General features: G+C 45.2%; 1 protein-coding gene across 4 annotated transcripts in view; it reads right to left on the reverse strand.

Moving 5' to 3' along the window:
* The window catches only part of ARMC9 (armadillo repeat containing 9), a 193711-nt gene that overhangs the window by 141573 nt on the left and 31486 nt on the right, over nucleotides 1–20652 (reverse strand). For all 4 annotated transcript variants that reach the window (XM_040349711.1, XM_040349710.1, XM_040349712.1 and 1 more), the window contains exon 5: nucleotides 7854–8009. In XM_040349711.1, the coding sequence (XP_040205645.1) occupies nucleotides 7854–8009 (156 nt within the window). The remainder of the gene's footprint in view (nucleotides 1–7853; nucleotides 8010–20652) is intronic.

A 20652-nucleotide genomic window follows, 5' to 3' on the forward strand; every position in this document is an offset into this window, starting at 1 on the left:
AGTCTCAGGTATCCCTGAGACGGAATCAACCCTGATTTCAGGACAATCCAGAAACCAGCCGAACACTCGGAGAGCCTGACACGTGATAGACACGGCTCCACCAATGCAGAGCTCGAAGAAGCTCGTAGGAGAATGTCGTCCAGACATCCCATGATAACAAACCCCCGCTGTCACAGCCGGGCCAGTATCGGTACGAGCACCTTGGCGAAAACCCGCCGAATGGGAAGGACACCATTGAAAATGGTCCCCCCCGACCGCAAAGCACAGAATCTCTGGTGGTTTGAGGATATGCAGGTACACGTTCATGACATCCAAGGATGCCAGAAAAACCTGACAAAACAAAACGAGGGACTTGAGGCCCAGGATCGACCGGGCCCCATCCTCCATGGGGACACAAACAGAATGGAGTAAAAACCCCGAGACCGTTCCAACGAGGGAACTGGCACAATCACTCCCCTGACCAGAAGATCCTGGACAGCCCCTGACGGAGTCAACCGGCGAACCGGAGGAGGCCAGAAGCCGGAGGGAAAAAACCTGTTTGGCAGACAAGAGAGAAACTCAATCTTGTACCCCAAGGAAAACACTTCGCAATGCGAAGCCAGTCTCCCACCCGAGACACGGGCGGGAGCAGACCTTCAGGCGGAAGCAGGTATGTCCGCAGACTTGTTAGGCATGCGGTATCCGATGCGCTGCTACCCCGCAGCGGGGATTCAAGCACCATGTAGACCTACCCCCACCGCACAGGGCGAGCGAAAAAACGCTCGGAGGTAGGCAAGGAGGGTCCTTGCACAGGGCGAGGTCCCTAGCCCTTCCCAAACCGTGGGAACAGCATGCGCTTACCACCTGTGGCATCCTCAATGATGCCAGTCAGGGAAGACCCAAAAGGACCGTTCACCCTTAACGGTGATCACCAAGGCCACCTTAGAGGTCCTTCTTCCAGCTCCTGCAGCAGGAGCTTCGCCCTTTTAGTCGGGGCCTGCCAGGGCCCCGGCCAGAGCCGGCCTCACCGCCGAACCCACCACCGTGAATAGGGAGCGGGCCACGGCCTCCACTCTCCTATCAGCGGGATCCTGAAATGCAGGAGCCCCTTCCACAGGCAATGTGGTGGCCTTGCGCAGTCTGGACACAGGGGGGTCCACTGGCGGAGGAGAGACCTACTTTTTTTTTTTTTTTTTTTTAAAGCCCCCCTCAAGGGGGTAACGGGTTGCAAAGTTTTTTGACAAACTTTTTGCGGTGCATCCCATTCCTTGTATAACATATAGTCCAAATAAGGAACACAAGGAAACACTTCAGCGATGCGTGGTAGTCTGCTGGTACTGACACGGAGGTGTCTCCGCCACATCCTCAATTTTTAGAGCCTCACGCACCGCAGAAACAAGAGCTCCAACAAATTCTTGCCAGCAACTGACTGCAGCAGAGTCATCCTCACTATCCATAAGGGTTAAAACCCGCAGCCTCTGACATAACAGAACCAGAAAAAAACAGCGATTCTGTGTCATCCCCAGAAGCAGGCTTCAGGGAGGGGGCGTTTTTTTACCCCCCATCCGGGCACTAGCTGCTTCAAACCTGGCAAGAAACCCAGGACAGCCAACATAACAGATGTGGCAGGGGGAGGGGCGGTAAGGGTTAACTCAGGCATAGCTAGAGTTCCATAGTGTCAGCGCTGAGTCACCCACCCTGCAAGGCAGGACAAAAAAACCCACCGGTCACCTCCTTGCTGCTATTGCAGAGCATGGGGGCCCCCGGTATTCACCACCCCACCCAGCTGCAGAGGGAGCTGAAAAACCTCAGGTGTGCTCTGATGTGCTGACTGTGATGTGTATTCACCTCATGGAAGATTCACAGCACTAAAACTGTAACAGCACTAAAACTGACCAGAGGCTGTGCCGAGTCATCTCAGGGAAGAATCACATCGTTACCAAGGAGATTTCCAAGACGGCCGCTGTCTGAGGTAAAAATTACCTCATAGAACACAGCAGCACTGACTGCTTTGTCTGTTACCTCAGAAAAGAATCACAGCGTTACCAAGGAGATTTCCAAGACGGCCGCTGTCTGAGGTAAAAATTACCTCATAGAACACAGCAGCCCTGACTGCTTTGTCTGTTACCTCAGAAAAGAATCACAGTGTTACCAAGGAGATTTCCAAGACGGCCGCTGTCTGAGGTAAAAATTACCTCATAGAACACAGCAGCACACAGCAGCACCCCCCAGAGTAACAACACAGTCCCCCTAACAACACACGGCCCCGGTGGTAACAAAGAAAACCCAGGAGGCCCCCCTTCACAGCCACTACCCAGTCAGGGGAAGGAGGGAGAGGAAGGGGAGAGAGGAAAGCAGGGCGGACCCTCAGTCGACCTCCCCAGGGAAACCACCAGCCAGACCACTTACCTGAGTAAGGGGCCACTACTTACCTGTCCTGCGACTACCCGGCTGGAGGTATCCCAGACAGAACCAACGTCCGTAAACGGCATGGCTGTCGGCCAGACACACTGTGACAAAGCCATAGAGACCGGTCATATGTGTGCCCTAGAACCAAAGTTCCCCGGCCGCCCCTGGAGCAATGGGGCCTGTCGTGGACGTCCCAAAGCTGAGCTGAGGGCCGGCACACGCTCGAAGGCCGAACATGGGGGGACTACAAGAGTCGAGGACCCAGCCTGTCACCCAGTCGGCTGTTGATAGAAGAATCGCAGGATTCAAAAATGCAGGAACAAAATAATAAAAAAAAAGAGAGAAAAAACGCCAGAAAAAAACTCCAGAGTCCAGGAACTCCAGAGATAGCCTTGACCTCCTGTCGTTAGGCAGAAAACAAACTGAGGCTGCTAAAGCAGGGTGTGGGTTATGCCTGGGGGAGCCACGCCCCCTGGGAGGAGCAGCATGAAGGAAAGTTTTTAACACCTTAAGTGCTGTAGAATTCTGCCTAAATCTCCTGGTAGGAAGAAGCATAACCCTAAGGTCAATGAAGGCTGTGTCCGTCTATGAACGAAAGAGAAAAAACATTTAGAAGGAAAAAGGTAAGTGAACCAACAATGCACTAGCTTAAAGAAACCCATTTATAAAATAAAAAACAAACCTTTACAACCCCTTTAAGGTGAAGGAAAATACTGTACAGTCCCCATTTTGAGCTGAAATCAGCAATATTAGCAAGAGGTCCAAGTAAATATTGTATGCTGAAGAACCTGTTGTCAGCTATGTAGGCAAGTAGAGGAACGAGTTCCTGCCTATGTAGGTGGGCACAAAATGCCTACAGAGCGGGATAGGGCCTAAAGAAGGTCAAACATGGAAGGATCAAGATCTAATATTTAAAAGCAAACTCCAAAACAGAGCGGAATGTGGGAGTAGAGGGGGAAAATCGCACATAAGAAAGTGTTTCCAATAGGGTAGAAATCGTATATCTCAGGGTATAGAAAAATACCCAGTCACTGCTGAAAAAGAAACAAAAAAAAAAAAAAATCACATGCAAGACTGCCAAAAGAGGACGGTAAAGAACAATGCTTGATCTTAAAGCGGAGGTTCACCCAAATAACATGTACTGTATATAAGATCATATTCTTTATACTTCCAACATGTACAGTGTGCCCTTTTTTTTGGGGGCTGTACATACCTTATTATGGCTATTTTCCACCCGGCTCCCGGGTACTCACTCCCGCGGGAGTAGGCGTTTCTATGCAGGGACTTTTCCCAGATGATTGACGTCCTTGAGAAAAAGTTCCTGCGCCCCCTATTGCGTAGGCACGTCACGAGAGTCACGGAGTTTCCGAAAGTAGCCGAACTGCGATTCAGCTCTACACGGCGCCTGTGCACCGACTAGGAGCTGTGTAGAACTGACTGCGCAGGAGCCGTATAGAGCTGACTCGCAGTTCGGCTACTTTCGAAAACTCTGACTCCCGTGACGCGCCTACGCAATAGGGGGGCGCGGGGGGACTTTTTCTCAAGGACGTCAATCATCTGGGCGAAGTCCCAGATGACATTGCGCCTCTGCATAGAAACGCCTACTCCCGCTGGAGTGAGTACCCGGAAGCCGGGTGGAAAAAAGCCATTAAAAAAAAAAAGGGCATACTGTATATGTTGGAAGTATAAAGAATATGATCTTATATACATGTTATATGGGTGAAACTCCGCTTTAAATTTTAGAATACAGCTACAGGGAAAAAGAAGAATAAAAAGATACACAATTACATTATCTAGCAGAGAAATAGACAGCCTCCCACATGGAAAAGTGAGGGTATACTTTATGCAGAGGATTGAGCAAATTAAATCACGTATTTGTGATCACAAAATCTGCCACTTGAATGGGATAAAGACTGCAAAAACCTACAAGGTACTGCTGTAGTAGAAGAGGGTTGTCACAGCCGTGGCCAAAAAAGTTTCAAAGTCTGCTGCTTCAGTGTTTTTAGATCTTTTTGTTAGATGTTACTAAGGTTTACTTCAAGTATAATTACAAGCTCACCTTTTCTTCTCTGGACAAGGTTTTCTCCAGATGCCCTAAACAATCGGAAAGGGGATCCATCAGAGAAAATGTCTTTACCCCAGTCCTCAGCCGTCCAATCCCTGTACCTTTTGCAGAATATCAGTCTGTCTCTGATGTTTTTCCTGGAGAGAAGTGGTTTCTATGCTGCCCTTCTTGATACCAGCCACCCTCCAAAAGGCTTTGTCTCACTGTGCGTGCAGATACACTTACACCTTCCAACCATTCCTGAGCAAGCTCTGCACTGGTGGGGACCACATCCCACAGCTGAATGAACTGTAGGAAATGGTTTCTGGTGCTTGCTGGACTTTCTTGGTTGCTCTGAAGCCTTCTTTACAAATGCAGTGTAAATGTTTTTTTATGGGATTAAGTTCATTTCATGGCAAAGAGGGACTTTGCAATTAATTGCAATTCATCGGATTGCTCTTCATAACATTCTGGAGTATTTGCAAATTGCCATAACAGACTTTGTGAAAATTAATGTTTGTGTCATTCTCAAAACTTTTGGCCATGGCTGTACACTTCATCTACAAACCTTCTGTGCTGTAGCAGTTGTATACTCCTAACACCAGAGGTATCTGGAATAACTTGGACATGTACAGAACCTAAAAAATATCTACCCTTAAAACACTGAGTAAATTAAATGCTCCTTAAAGTGGATGTAAACCCTCACATATACCCAGTGAAGTGAACAGCCTCAGATGATACACAGAGATGAAACAAATTCTCATACATACGTTTTACATGTATATCTGCTGTATTCAGCTTTATACACCGTTTAGTAAATTCACGTCCTGTTAGAATTTTCTCTTCCTGATTCACCTGTGGGTGTGGATTCTTGCCACAAACTGTGAGACAGCTGATTGGAGAAAAGGCATACACCCCCCCCCCCCCACCACATAGGCAGGGATTTGCAGAGCTGTGCTGTGAATAGACCAGCTCTCTACTAATCTACTTATAGCACACACCCTGACACAAAATTCAGCCTAGTTTTATCACAGTTGTTGGAGAACTTGTCAGAAGTTATCCTGCAGATAACAGAAGAACGGAGCAGGAGACAGCTATGGGACTTAGTGATTTGAAGAGAGATAAGAAAAGACTAGAGAGATTCATGTGCCCAGCTCAAATTTCATGAATCAGGTTATCATCCACTTGAGGGCATTCTCTGAACTCCAGGCACAAAGCCAAAAACGTCCTACTTATGTTAACCATTAACCCCATGCAAGAGACAATCTTAAAGTGATATTGAAGGCTTTTTTTTAAATAACAAACATGTTATACTTGCCTGCTCTCTGAGTGATGTTTTTCACAGAGCAGCCCTGATCCTCCTCTTCTAGGGTCCCCCGTTGACGCTCCTGGCCTCTCCCGCCTGCTTAGCTGCTGCTCTGTGTGTCAAATTCTCACACACACACACACACACACACACAGCCCTGGCTCGACCCTTTCCCCCGTCCCTCTCCTCATTGGCTCACAGGCTGTGACAGCAGCGGGAATTAATGGCTCACAATGCTCTCTCAGCCAATGAGGAGGTAGAATCCACGGAGAGGCGAAACTCTTGTGCACATCGCTGGATCGAGAAGGGACTCAGGTAAGTATTAGTAGTGGCTGCCAGCACAGAGAAGCATAGAGTGCATAAGGGTAAAAAACCTTGAGCCTTTACAACCACTTTATTTGCTTATACCAGACCTTCACAGCTGCAACACAACAATATCTGAGACATTTGTTCTAGCTACACATTATAAGGATTCAGACAGACAGATAAGTGACACCCTATTATAGAATCCAAGTAAATGTCGGTGAAATCCCTAAAAAGGTAAGAACAATGTGAATCTGTTTGGTGGTATGGCCATTAAGGCAAATGAAAGGAAAGTCCACAAAGGGCACAGATCATTTCCTGGAAAAGCGAAAATGCTCTTCCACAATGTCAGCGAAGAGCCACAACTTGCTTCCAGTCCTTGTAAAGGACAGTTTTTCAAATGGGATGGAAAAAAATCTTGTAGCCACAGCTCTGCAAGACGAAATGCCTGAAACCCCAAGCTAATCCCCTAAATGAATTTAGAACGCACTGCACTGCATCAGAGAATCAATAATTTCTTGTAAAGCTGAGTCACATGGGCCTTGCTGAGAAACAGGCTCTTTCAGAGAAGGTAGTGAAGTATCCGATTCTAAAACAGAGATAATAGAATAAATTATAGGATTACTTAGGGGTAGAGGTACAAAAGTGGGTTCAGTGGTAGAATACACTAGAGTGTGCTTAGAACCCTTCCTAGGTTTTTTGCATCAATTGTGTCCACAGCAATAAAAAGAAACAAAAATCCATAGAGTGGGGGGTTAGCAACGCATCGATTGTGATCTACCCGTCGACTGCAGACAAGTAATGGGTAGATTGCATTCGCTTCCCTGCCTTCCTTGCCAACTCTCAAGTGGTCCTCCCCCAGAGCAGCGCAGGGAAGTGATAATGTTTGTCAACTGAGCTCTCCAATCAGGAAGCTATCAAAGCCAAACCTAGGGAATGGAGGCATACCTCACGCCCACAGCCGCACGTATGCAAAGGGTGTGCTGCGGGGCGGGAAATATGTCTGAGGCCTAAGACTCGTTGTTGGCTCTGACAGCATACGGCTTTCCTGCGTCACTCTGCATCAGGAAACCGGTTCTGTGCCCATCTGATGCCACTGTAGTATGCCCCCCCGACCCCCCCCCCCCCCAATACCATGCCCTCCTAAACCCCTCAGTAGCGTGCCCTTTTATTCACAAAGTGAGGCAACAGACACTGAATCACACCAGTGGCTGTGCCATTGCTCTGGATTCAGCTAGGTCCAGGTGCAGTCTCCAAAGGTTTTGCTGAGGATAGGTCGATCCGGATAACTGCTGGGAAGAGGCTAGTTCAAGCAGCTTATTTTAAGTCTTGCTTCAATTAATTCAAGAGAAAGATTTATGGTCTAATAAATATGTTGATAGCAGAAAAAAAAAAAAATCACAATAAAAAAATATAAATTTGAGTTTTCCACAGCAGAGCTGAGGAAACAGGCACTCAACATCTAAAAAAAAAACAAGGCATTACAGTTGGAAGCAGCGTGCCTTAACTTTGATCTTCCAGTGTCCAGCCCTCTGATAAGTAGCAGTAGAACCCACATATGCAATACCTACCACAGTCCTAGGTCTCTCAATCGATTACAAAGAAATAAGGCATTTAGCAATTAAATATCCATACATATGAAAAAATTATCTTTAGTGGGAACTGAAATGATCATGAGCTATAGCAATTTAAGGATTTAAGTTAACTCATCCATTATAGCCAAATTAGCCGAATCTTACAAATGAGTCCTGTCACCAGTGCTTTTGTAATCTCAGTATGCAGACATACATTTTTTAAAATAAAAATAAATACCTGGAAAAGCTCTTTAAAGGATGGGTGAACAGTTGGGTTAGGAACAAATGGGAGGGCATAAAATGGAAGGAATTCTGTAGTCTGACTTAAAGCAGCACCACTGGTCTCCAGGTATGTTTTAAGGTGAGAAATTCGCTCTTCACAGTCTACCCGATCCTAAAAATAAATAGCGAAAATATTAAACATTTAAAAAGGGAATTCATTGACATTAAGTGTTTTTTTTATATACTGCACAATACATGAAATGTATTATCTTACTGGAAACCTGAACAAATGCCTGGTACATACTAAAAGTTTTGATCAACCCAGCGATCTGAACAAAAAAGAAACCTCAGAGATCGCCATACTAACACAAGCAATACTAGTGCGACGATCAAGCTCCCCCACCCCCCGCTATTGTTTTCTTACAAGAGGAATCCCACCTCCCCATCATAACACACCGATCAGTGCTTGCAGCCACTGACTGTTGGTTTTCCAACAAGCCTGTTCGACAGAAGCCAGTCGTGAGACTGGATTCTGTAGAACAAGCGGCTGTACACAAGGGCCGAACCAGCAGATTTTTGGCAATTGTGTTAGGTCAGTGACTGAGAAAGCACTAAAGCCAGACACAACCAGGTGAGAAATCGGGACAACAAATTTTCTTCTTATACAGTTTAAAAAAATGTATATATATATTTATTTATATTAGTGCTGTCAAGCGATTAAAATTTCTAATCGCGATTAATCGCATTAATGTCATAGTTAACTCACGATTAATCGCGCGATTAAGGAGGTTCACCCTTTAAAACATTTTTTTTTTGTTTTCTTATTTATTTTTTATTTTTTTATAATATTAAATTGTGTTTTTTTTTTTTTACATTTTGATCACTTTTATTGCTGTCACAAGGAATGTAAACATCCCTTGTGACAGTAATAGGTGGGGACAGGTACTCTTTATGGAGGGATCGGGGGTCTAAAAGACCTCCGAGCCCTCCTTTGCACTTTCAAAGTATTCAGATCGCCGAAAACGGCGATTCTGAATACTGTGTACTTTTTTAAATCCGGCGCCATTGGCAGCCGAGAAACCCGGAAGTGACGTCATGACGCCGCTTCCGTGGTTTCAATGCGGAGACTGAATCAAAGCCGTTTACGGCTTAGTGTCAGTCTCCGCCTGGACACAGAAGGCGCCGGATGGAGGATCGGGTCTCCCGGTGGGACGGGAGGCCCGGTCAGAGCGGCGAAAGGCGGCGGGAGGGGGGGGGGGGGGGTCCCCTCCTGCTCCTCCGGCATAACAACCGAGCGGCTTTTAGCCGCATCGGTTGTTATGTTTGGATAGCCGATCTCCCGCTCTAAACAACGGTACCGGGATGATGCCTGCGGCTGCAGGCATCATCCCGGTATAACCCCCGAACGCCGCCTCGTTAATCGCGCGATAAAAAAATTGACGGCGTTAAAATGGGTCTGCGTTAACGCCGTCAATAACGCGTTTAATTGACAGCACTAATTATATATATATATATATTATATATATATATATATATATATATATATATATATATATATATATATATATATATACACACACACACACACACACACACACACACACACACACACTGGGCCAGATTCACGTAGCTCAGCGGATCTATAGATCCGCTCGATCTACGTGAATTAAGATCCGCTCCCGCAAGTTTAGGAGGCAAGTGGCTATTTCACAAACCACTTACCTCCAAACTTGCGACGGCGGATCCTAAATCCCCCAGCGGAATTCAAATTCCGCGGCTAGGGGAGTGTCATATTTAAATCAGGCGCGTTCCCGCGCCGATTTAAATGCGCAGGCGCCGTCCGCGAAATTTCCCGGCGTGCATTGCTCCCACTGACGTCGCTAGGACGTCAGTGGTTGCGACGCTTACATAAACGACGTCCGTCCGTATTCGAGAACAACTTACGCAAACGACGTTAAAAAAATTTAAATTCGACGCGGGAACGTCGGCTATACTTAACATTGGCTGCGCCTGATAAAAGAAAGGGTAAGTATACGACGGAAAACCGCTACGGAAACGACGTAAGAACACTGCGACAGGTCCGCGTACGTTCGTGAATTTGCGTATCTCGCTGATTTACATATTTTTCGTAAATCAGCGGGAACGCCCCTGGCGCCATTTTTAAATTGAAAAAAATCCTACAGTGTAACACATTGTAACACTGTCGGATCTAGCCCTATCTATGCGTATCTGATTCTATGAATCAGGCGCATAGATAGGACCAGTTTACGTCCGAGATACGATGGTGTATCTGTAGATACGTAAGGTCTATCCATAGATTTTCAATTATGTTGAGGTCAGGAGATTGTGAAGGCCATGGCAAAACCTTCAGTTTACGCCTCTTGATGTACAGTCCCTGACAAAAGTCTTGTCGCTTGTGTACAAATTGACCTGAAGTGTCGCTAAAATATATTTCTAATCAAGATTTTGTTACAAGAAATGGGTCATTTTAATCCCAACAGCTTTTGTAATAAGGTTTCAGTGCAAAACGAAACTGACAAAAAGTATTCTAATATTTACAGCTTGGTAAAGCCCATTGAGTCAATTTTTGCCAAGACATAAGTGTTGTCGCCTTGTTATATGAGCTTCACCTGTGACTAATAATTAGGGTTGTCCCGATACCAGTATCGGGACCGATACCGAGTATTTGCAGGAGTACTTGTACTCCCGCAAATGCCCCTGATGCCTCATCCGATACTCGACCCCCCCCCCCGCCGCAACGAATGCCGCCGCCGTCGCATACCGCAACAACGCCGCCACCGCATGGTTAAAAAGTGTGCGGGGAATATCACAGCTTTCATTTGAAAAGCTGTAGTGTTTCCCACCGCGCATAGACACTCCCCCTTGCTCGGGATTGGACGGATCTGTCCAATCCCGAGCAAGGGGGGAGTGTCTATACGTGGCGCAGCGGGGGAACACTACAGCTATTCAAATGAAAGCTGTGATGTTCCCCGCACGCTGATTAACCATGCGGCGGCATCTAGGTATGGGGGGGGACATGGCTGGATATAGGGGGGACATGGCTGCATATGTGGGGGGACATGGCTACATATGTGGGGGGACACGGCTACATATGTGGGGGGACACGGCTGCATTTGGGGACACATTTAAAAAAAGTATCGGTATTCGGTATCGGCGAGTACTTGAAAAAAAGTATCGGTACTTGTACTCGGTCCTAAAAAAGTGGTATCGGGACAACCCTACTAATAATGGATCAATTAGGTCTCAGGTGTGTATAAAAAGAACATCAGTACACTAGACCTTCTCAACTGCAACTAGACCTCTGAAAACATGCCTAAGATTCACCTGGAGGCTAAAGTGTTGATTATCAAGAGGCTGAAGACCAGATCCACTGCTGATGTGGCAGACACCTTCAATGTGTCTCAGCGTCAAGTTCAGAGGATAAAAAAAAAGATTTGAAGAGACTGGAGACGTTTTGGACAAGGCCAGGTCAGGCCGACACCGTAAGACAACTGCTCGAGAGGACCGTTTGTTGGCTCGAAAATCCAAGGCCAGCCCATTTTCCACTGCAGCAGAGCTCCACGAGACCTGGTCACCTGAAGTCCCTGTGTCAACCAAAACAGTTTGTCGGATTCTGTCTCGAAATGGCCTCCATAGTCGAATCAGTGCCCATAAGCCAGCACTAAACAAAAGACAATTGAAAAACCGCGTGGCATTTGCCAAGGTGGATTTTTCAGATGAATCTTCTGTTGAATTACACTACAGTCGCCGCAAATATTGCAGGAGACCTACTGGAACCCGCATGGAGCCGAGATTTACCCAGAAAACAGTGAAGTTTGGTGGAGGCAAAATCATGGTCTGGGGTTACATCCAGTATGGGGGTGTGCGAGGGATCTGCAGGGTGGAAGGCAACATCAATAGTCTAAAATACCAAGAAATCTTAGCTACCTCTTATATTCCCAACCCTAAAAAAGGCCAAATTTTGCAGCAGGATGGTGCTCCATCGCATACTTCCATCTCCACATCAAAGTTCCTTAAGGCGAAGAAGATCAAGATGCTCCAGAGTTTGGCGAGCCCAGTCACCAGACATGAACATCATTGAGCATATGTGGTGTAGGATGAAAGACGAAACCAAAGAATATTGATGAACTCTGGGAGGCATGCAAGACTGTTTTCTTTGCTATTTGATGACTTCATCAATAAATTGTATGAATCCTTGCCAAACCGCATGGGTGCTGTCCTAAAAGCTCATGGAAGTCATACAAGATATTACATTTGGATCTCACAGCACCACTAATTAATTTGCTGACATATTTTTGGAATTTCAGTAAAGTTGTTCAATTTCTGTATAGGCGACAAAACTTTTGTCTTGCCAAAATTTGACCTGTCTTGATTAAATGATAAATCTTTTTTCAGTGAAACTAATTTATTTCAGTGCATTAAACATCATTTGGGAGGGCTTTAGCTTTTCATATGAGCTATTTCTAACACCAATTGATTAATTAAAAGTCAGGTTAATAGCAGGAGTTTCTACAAAATAGAGAAGCGACAAGACTTTTGTCAGGGACTGTAATCCTCCGTGGATTTTGAGGTGTGTTTAGGATCATTATCCATTTGTAGAAGAAGCCATCCTCTCTTTAACTTCAGCTTTTTCACAGATGGCATCAAGTTACCATCCAAAATTTGCTGAAATTTTATTGAATCCATTTTTCCTTCTACTCGTGAAATGTTCCCTGTGCCACTGGCTGCAATACAACCCCAAAGCATGATTGATCCACCCCCATGCTTAACAGTTGGACAGAGGTTATTTTCATTAAATTCTGTGCCCTTTCTTCTCCAAACGTACCTTTGCTCATTCCGGCCAAAAAGTCATATTTTAACCTCATCGGTCCACAGAACTTGTTTCCAAAATGCATCAGGCTTGTCTATATGTTCATTTGCAAAGTTCAAACGCTGATTTTTGTGGTGAGGACGTAGAAGAGGTTTTCTTCTGATGACTCTTCCATGAAGACCATATTTGTACAAGTATCTCTTTAAAGTGAAATAGTGTACCACAACTCCAGTGTCTGCCAGATCTTTCTGGAGGGATTGTGCAGTCAAACATGGGTTTTGAATTGCTTTTCTCACAATCCTGCAAGCTGTTCTGTCTGATAATTTTTTTGGTCTTCCAGATCTTGCTTTAACTTCCACTGTTCCTGATGACTGCCATTTCTTAATTGCATTCCGAACAGAGGATATTGACATCTGACACGCTTTGCTATCTTCTTATAGCCTTCTCCAGCTTTGTGAGCGTCAACTATTTTCACTTTCAGTTTTCTAGACAACTGCTTAGAAGAACCCATGGTGCTGATTGTTGGGGCAAGGTCAGATGAGTCTGGGCATTTAAAACCTTTGAGATTGACATCACCTGGTCTTCCCAGACGATGATTGAGAACAATCCATGGCAGGTCTCAGCTTTGCAAAGGGGGCAGTGCATGCTATAAATTCTGCAGGGTGCCCAAACTTTTGCAGACGCCATTTTTTTGTTTTTTGTAATTTTGAAAGTGTATATGATGGAAATAAAATCGAACTTTTTATGACATATTATAAAAGAATATATAATGTGTAATTTGATGCCTTTTGGAGATTTTTCCCATCTTTCCTTGGCTTAGTTATGCACATTAATACAAATTTTTACCTGGGGTGCCCAAACTTTTGATCCCCACTATATATATTATATATTTATATATTACAAAATGTAAAGCTTGTTTTTTTATCATTTGTGGTCTGATGACTTGTCTATAACTAGCCATACACGACAGGTCTCATGTAATTTCAACAAGCTTTTCCTCACAAAAACGATCAGTGCAATCTACGATTTATAGTTTTAATAGGAATTGTGGGTAGTAGGCTGCCTTGATCCAAGATCATAAGCTTCCTAATGTGGTTAAATTGCTTAAAAAAGCGCTGTGTGTATATATAAATAAGGTTGGATCTCCATGCCAGCAATTATACTGGTGCCCTCCATGCCAGCAATTATTCTGGTCCCCCCCCCCCCCCCCCAAGAAGAAATAATTATGCAGTGCAGTCCTTCCCTAGCTGCCAAAAACAAGTAATTTCGGCTGTGAGAAGGCTTGGGTACAACCAGCCTGTTGGCCAAGTGCATGATTTTGAAACATGGAGTTCCAGCACAGCAAGATACAGAATTCAGTGAGATCCCATATAATTACAAATGTGATGCAGATTACTCCTAGGAAATGAACCCAGGATACGATTGCTGCAAGGCAAAAATGTTGACCCATTTAGCCAGTGTGACACCTTTAATTTTTCAGGTCTGAAACTGACTGGTTACTGCAAAGTAACACAGTTTTAGTGTAAAACACTTTGATAAATCAGGAACCAGTGTACATATAACAAATTGAGGTCCACTTTCAGTGATGACTAGTGGCTGTACTCCCAGACCTCTGCAATTTCACTAGATCAAACTAGGTCATTAATAGTGATAAAAGGATTGTTTTTCTTCCATCATTGGTATGTTGCTGGCTTTTGACACTGCTAAAGAGAACGGCCTGCCGAGTACTTGGAGCTCTGGGATGCCTGAGCAAAGTTCAATGGCCACAAACATAAGTGAACACAGACATAGCAGCTCTTTGTGCTGATCCAGTGACATGGTGACTAAACAATTTAACCCAACATAAGCACAAGGCTGGTGAATATATATATATATATATATATATATATATATATATATATATATATATATATATATATATATATATTAGGTAAAAAAAAAAGGCCATTTAAAAAAAAAATAAAAGGAGAGTTTCCAGGATCCAGTGTGAGTGAGCATTTATTATAGGCAATATGAACTTTAACTAATTTTCACCCGCAACTTTAATCACGCATCTTGTATATCGTTTGAGCAGAAATGATTAAACTTGAAAACGTGACAGGAAGCTTCAGGGAAAGGAGAATAAGATCACAAATGGGAGGCTAGGACATCAATAATCACACACAATAGACCATTAATAAATCATTACATGTGGTCAAGACAAGGATGTGAGTAGTTATCTCTAGTGGGCCAAGAAAAGCAAACCACTCCTGAAGCTGTGATAACATTTACTTATTTTAGCTTAATTAATGTATCACAGTAACTATATATTGTGCCGACACCCTAGAGAAGGCCAATAATGCTTAGTCAACACCTGTCGACTTGCCAACTCATCTACTGTATGCATATAGGGATACCGGTATATGCCTCCAGAAAGAAAGTACCGCAAGTGTTATTTACACCAGCAGCTCAAATTATTTGGACAGTATTTCTATTTTATGATCAGATACTATTCTATAAAAGTAAACCTGACCAGGCCTAAAAACAATAACAAAAATGTTTTTTTTTTAATTTTTATATATACATTAAATTCTGTATTTTTTGGGGGGGGGGGATAATTACTTAGAACCCCCAAACATATATTTTCTGATGGCAGAGGCCCATGAAAACAAAATGGTGGCTGTTGCAATTTTTTATGTCACACAATATTCTCCTAGTGGTTTATAAAATAAATAAATAATAAAAAAAAAACAAGTGAATCAAAATTTTTAAATTGTACACAAGCCTAATGTGTACGATTATCAGTTTAGAGTTAAACATGAGCTCTTGCGCTAGAATTATTGCACTCAATCCGATTTCAGTGCACACAAACACAATATAGTACCCAATTTTGGGTAAAATATAAGGTTGTCAAATATATAGCATCTACTGTACTTTCCACAGGTAATGTTGTACTGTTTTGTATATATTTTTTTCTTTTTTATTTATGACTGCACGCCTTTGTTTTACAAAATGCATACAGTCACGGTTTTGCATTTTGTACATTCTTGCAAAATAAAAAAAATAAAAAAGGCATCCCAAACATCTGTGAAGTGGTGAGAAACTATGGTAATTGTACATAGACCTATAGTAAGGCTTAATTTCCCTGGATTATCTCTCTGATACCCTCGACCTTCGCTAAGGTTAGGAACACTCTCTGCTGTGTAGCATGCCAAGGTATTCCAACCGCTTTGTGGGTTGCAAAGCCGATTTTTCTCGGTTTAGAACACAGCCGAATACCTCGAGGTACTGAACCGTGAGGGCTACTGCTCGATCCAGGCCAGAGGCTGAGTGATCTATGATAAGGAGGTCGTCTAAGTAAGCTAGAATCGAAATTCCTTGGGTCCTTAGATTGGCTAAGATGGGAGCCAGGACCTTCGTAAACACCCGGGGGGCTGTTGCTAGCCCGAAGGGGAGAGCTACAAAACTGGTAGTGGCGTTCTGCGACTGCAAAGTGCAAGAACCTTTGATGTGTCCGAAAAATCGGTACATGTAGGTATGCGTCCTTTATGTCTATTGAGGCCAAATAATCGTCCTGCTGCAAGGCAGCGGCTGCTGACCGTACGGATTCCATCCGAAAGGAGCGAACCTTCAGGTAAGAATTTAGACCCTTTAGATCCAGAATCGGTCTGACATCGCCGTTGGGCTTTGGTATGATAAATAGATTGGAGTAAAAGCCTAGCCCGCACTCTTGGGCTGGCACCTCTATGATTACCCCCTGGCACAAAAGGCGATCCAAAGCTGCCAGCAGAGAAGCTTTCTTTACCGGATCGTTTGGAACTTTTGACTCCTGAAAACGAGGAAGGGGAAACTCCAAAAATCCTATTTTGTAGCCCGCGGCCACTGAGGAAAGGACCCACTTGTCGGGGACATTGGCTTCCCAAACTTCTGCAAAGAATCGAAGCCTTCCCCCCCACCCGATTGAGTGGGGGCGCCCCTTCATAAAGCTGAGTTGGGAGCTGGTTTTGCTGGCTTGCGAGACCATGGTCTCTTGCCACGTGAGGCCTGACCTTGCGACTTATTACCAAAGTTTGATCGTGCAGGAGGCCGTCGATACTGCCTCGAGGCCGAGGGCCCTGGGGATGGAGACAGCTGCCGCTTAAACGTGGGACCCCGTGATCTCTTTTTGACCGTCAAAAGAGTACTCTTTCCACTTGATATTGTCTGTATGTATTTAGCCAGATCCTCTCCAAAAAGTCTTCCTCCGTGAAAGGGGAAGCCCGCTAAGAGTTTTTTACATGGAGTCTCGGCCGATCAATTCTTTAGCCACAAGAGCCTTCGCATATGCACCAAGAACAGTGACAAACGGGAAGCCTGCTGGATGGAATCTTTTATAGCATCCACCGTAAAACACAGGGCTCTGGGGAGGTCGGCTAATTCTCGTGCCTGCTGAGCCGGAATGTCCTTTAACATCTGTTTTGTCTGGTCCTTTAACGCTTGACAAACGCTAATAGCAGCTACTGCCGGCTGCACAACTGCTCCTGCCGTAGTAAAGGAAGCTTTCAAAAGAGTTTCTAATGGTTTATCGACCGGGTCTTTGAACATTTGTATGTTCTCTACCGGGCAAGTCAAGGATTTATTCACGCAGGAGATGGCTGCGTCCACAGCCGGGAATGCCTATTTCTTTGAAAATTTCTCTTCCATAGGGTAGAGGACAGAAAACCTCTTAGGAGGTAGGTCGTACCCAATCCTGAAAGATCAGATCCTCCAATAGAGGATGGACCGGAAACAGCGCATTACTTAGTGGCGCTTTAAAGGAGCCTAAAGAAGACACCGCAGGGACCTGAGGCACTGGTAAAGGCAGCTTAAATGCTGAACGGACCATGTCTGTTAAGGACTGGATCCACAGACTCTCCGCTTGGGAGGCTGAGAACGGTTCTTCTATGGTGGATTCCTCAATCTCTGAACCCTCTAGGTTCTGTTCCATTTGATCCTCCTGAGATTCATATTCCTCAGGGGAGAGAATCTCAGCATCCGAGGATACGAGTTTAGGCGATGGGGATCTAGTCCGCTTCCTGCCTGGAAAATAATTTGCAATCAAAGTTGTCAATCTTTGTTCTAGCCCACTCAGAGTGGTAGCTAGCATTTCCTCTGTGACAAACACAGGGTTGGGATGATTAGGGCCAGCCAAAGCACCAAACATACCCAATGGCTCATCCAAGGCGACCTCCTCTGTTTTTTTAGGTGAGGATAGAACTGGCATAGCCTGACTAAAATCCTCAGAATCAGAGGGGGAGCCCTTCTGTTTTTTAGCATTTTTTGCACCTTTAGTTCCTGAGCCTTCGGGAGCCATGTTACAACACCGAGGCACTCCGCAGACAACAACCAACTGTTGTAGCAAGGAGTAAATAATGTGGCTAGGGTAAATAGGTCCTACCTAATGCTCCTAAGCTTCTGGGAAGACAGTGCGCTAGATTCACATAGATTAGCGGATCTTTAAATCCGCGTAATCTATGTGATTTACGATCCGCCGGCGCAATTTTGCGAGGCTAGTGCAGTATTCACAAAGCACTTACCTCCAAACTTGCGCCGGCGGATCATAACTCCCCCGGAGGAATTCAAATTCCGCGGCTAGGGGGGAGTGTACAATTTAAATCAGGCGCGTCCCCGCGCCGATTTAACTGCGCATGCGCCGCCGGCGAAATTTCCCAGTGCGCATGCTCCAAATGACGTCACATTGTTAACGTAAATTACGGCCATCCGTATTCGCGTCCGACTTACGCAAACGACGTAAAAATTCAAAACTCGGAGCGGGAACGACAGCCATACTTAACATTAGCTACCCCTCATATAGCAGGGGTAACTATCCGCCGGAAAAAGCCGAACGCAAACGACGTAAAAAAAAAGCGACGGGCGGGCGTTCGTTTCTGAATCGGCATATCTCCTCATTTGCATATTCGTCGCGAGTAAAACACGAAACGCCACCTAGCGGACAATTGCAGCCTAAGATCCGACGGTGTAAGTCACTTACGCATAGATCTCCCTTAGATCCGACTGGTGTAACTGATTCTTATCTCCTGATACGTCGGCGTATCAGGAGATACGCCGTCGTATCTCTTTGTGAATCTGGCCTCCGGGTGTCACTGTGTCTCCTCGGAGCGCCACCGCTCTGTGTCCGTCCTTCAGCCCTTCAGCGTGGTTCTGAGCTGAAGATAACAGTGAGGAGGGGACGCCCCCTTCCTCCTGACGCTCATCGCCCCCCGCGCATAACCACGTGCAGGCGCGCGCGTACCTGCCGGGGGGGGGGGGGAGCTGTGTCAGGCGCTGGAGGACACCTGCCTTTTAGAGCATAGGAGCGGCTTAATCTCTGGCCAGGTAAGACAACCTAGGCCCCGCAGGGTCCTTTTGTCATGGGGTAGGCTGCACTCTGATCCCCTATCCCCACCATGCAGAGCTGCAGCAGCAGAAAAATACAACACAGTCAGGGGGACCAGCAACTGAGGGTAAAAGTATGACCATCCTGTCTTAAGCAGACATAGTAAAAAGTTTTGCCAATGCAGAGCATATCCAGGCTAACCCCCCCAATATCTCCCCCGGGTCATATGACTACAGGTGCCCTGAGTCAGTTGGCCGCTTAATCTAACATACACTTAAAAGCGTGCCACAGGTACATAGGTATTCTTCACTGGATATGGCCCAATTACACACAGGTTTCCCCATCTTCCAACCATCTGTCCCAAATCTTGGAATATTTTTGTGTAGACCCTCTGTGTGTATACAGTAAATCAATTTCTTATAGGGCAATGTATCATTAAGTGCTTTTTTCCATAACTGTACTGTGGGGGGCACATTTTGCATCCATCTCTGAGCGATCACTTTACGGGCTAGGAATAATGTCTCAAAAATTAAGATTGTGTGATATTTGTCCACCTCTACGCCTGGTAGTAGCCCCAAAATACATAGCCTGGGGTCCAGCACCACCTGGGACCCCATGTTATCATGAAGGAAGTGGACAACCTGTGTGCAATACGCCTGGACATATGGGCAGTTCCATGTGAGATGATAAAACGAGCCTGGGTCAGCTCTACATAAGTGACACATCGGGTCTGGCGTGTGTTGGAATTTTGTCAATCTTATCGGTGTCAGGTAGGCTTTGTGTATAATATATAGTTGGGTCACCCCATCTGATATCTTGGGAAAAATCTTGGTTCCCTCTAGAATCTCATCCCAGTCAGCAGTATCTATGGGGCCCAAGTCCAGCTCCCACACAGTTTTGGCCCTGTGGGTGATAGCAACCGCCCCTCGTTGTCCGATTGTTTAATACAGGTGTGATATAAGTTTAGAGGGGTCGTCTCCCAGAACTATATCCAGTACTGGGGGGGGGGGGGGGGTTCCATCCCTATATCTAGGTTTGGTAGCTGGGTTCTGAGTGCGTGCCGGAGCTGCAGGTATTTAAAAGCTAAGTGGGGTGGCAGGGAGAACTCCTCTTTAAGGGCCTGAAACAGCTTGAGCCCAGAACCAGACAAAACCTGATGCAGATACAGTATTCCATACCTTTCTCCAGACTACCGAGTCTGGAATTGTTTCCAGTTCCTGCATATGTTTGTTAAGCCAAAGTGGGGTGTGGGAGTGAAATGTATCCACATTTTGTTTTTAAGAGATATTTCCCACATCCCTTGGTGGTGTGTCAGCATACCAGAGTTATACCGTTCGGTGGAACCGGGTGTGCTTTTATAGAATCTATATTGCTGCATTTCTGACGTGTGGAAGTGATACATGTGGGATAGTTTTGAGGCTAGATAGTAGTCCTGAAGGTCCGGGAGCGAAGCACCCCCCATATCAATGGGTTTTTTTTAAGATTTGCAATGCTAATTTGTGTCTACCATTACCCCAGACAAATGAATTTAAGATGGCTTTCATCTGCTTAAAGAGTTTTAAGGGAATGTATAAAAGGGGCATGCAACACCATGTATAGAATCTTGGGTAGTATGATCATTTTTATTAAATTAATGAGTCCCATCACCCC

The sequence above is a fragment of the Rana temporaria genome, chromosome 4 (assembly GCF_905171775.1).
Source record: "Rana temporaria chromosome 4, aRanTem1.1, whole genome shotgun sequence".
NCBI classification, from domain to species: Eukaryota; Metazoa; Chordata; class Amphibia; order Anura; family Ranidae; genus Rana; species Rana temporaria.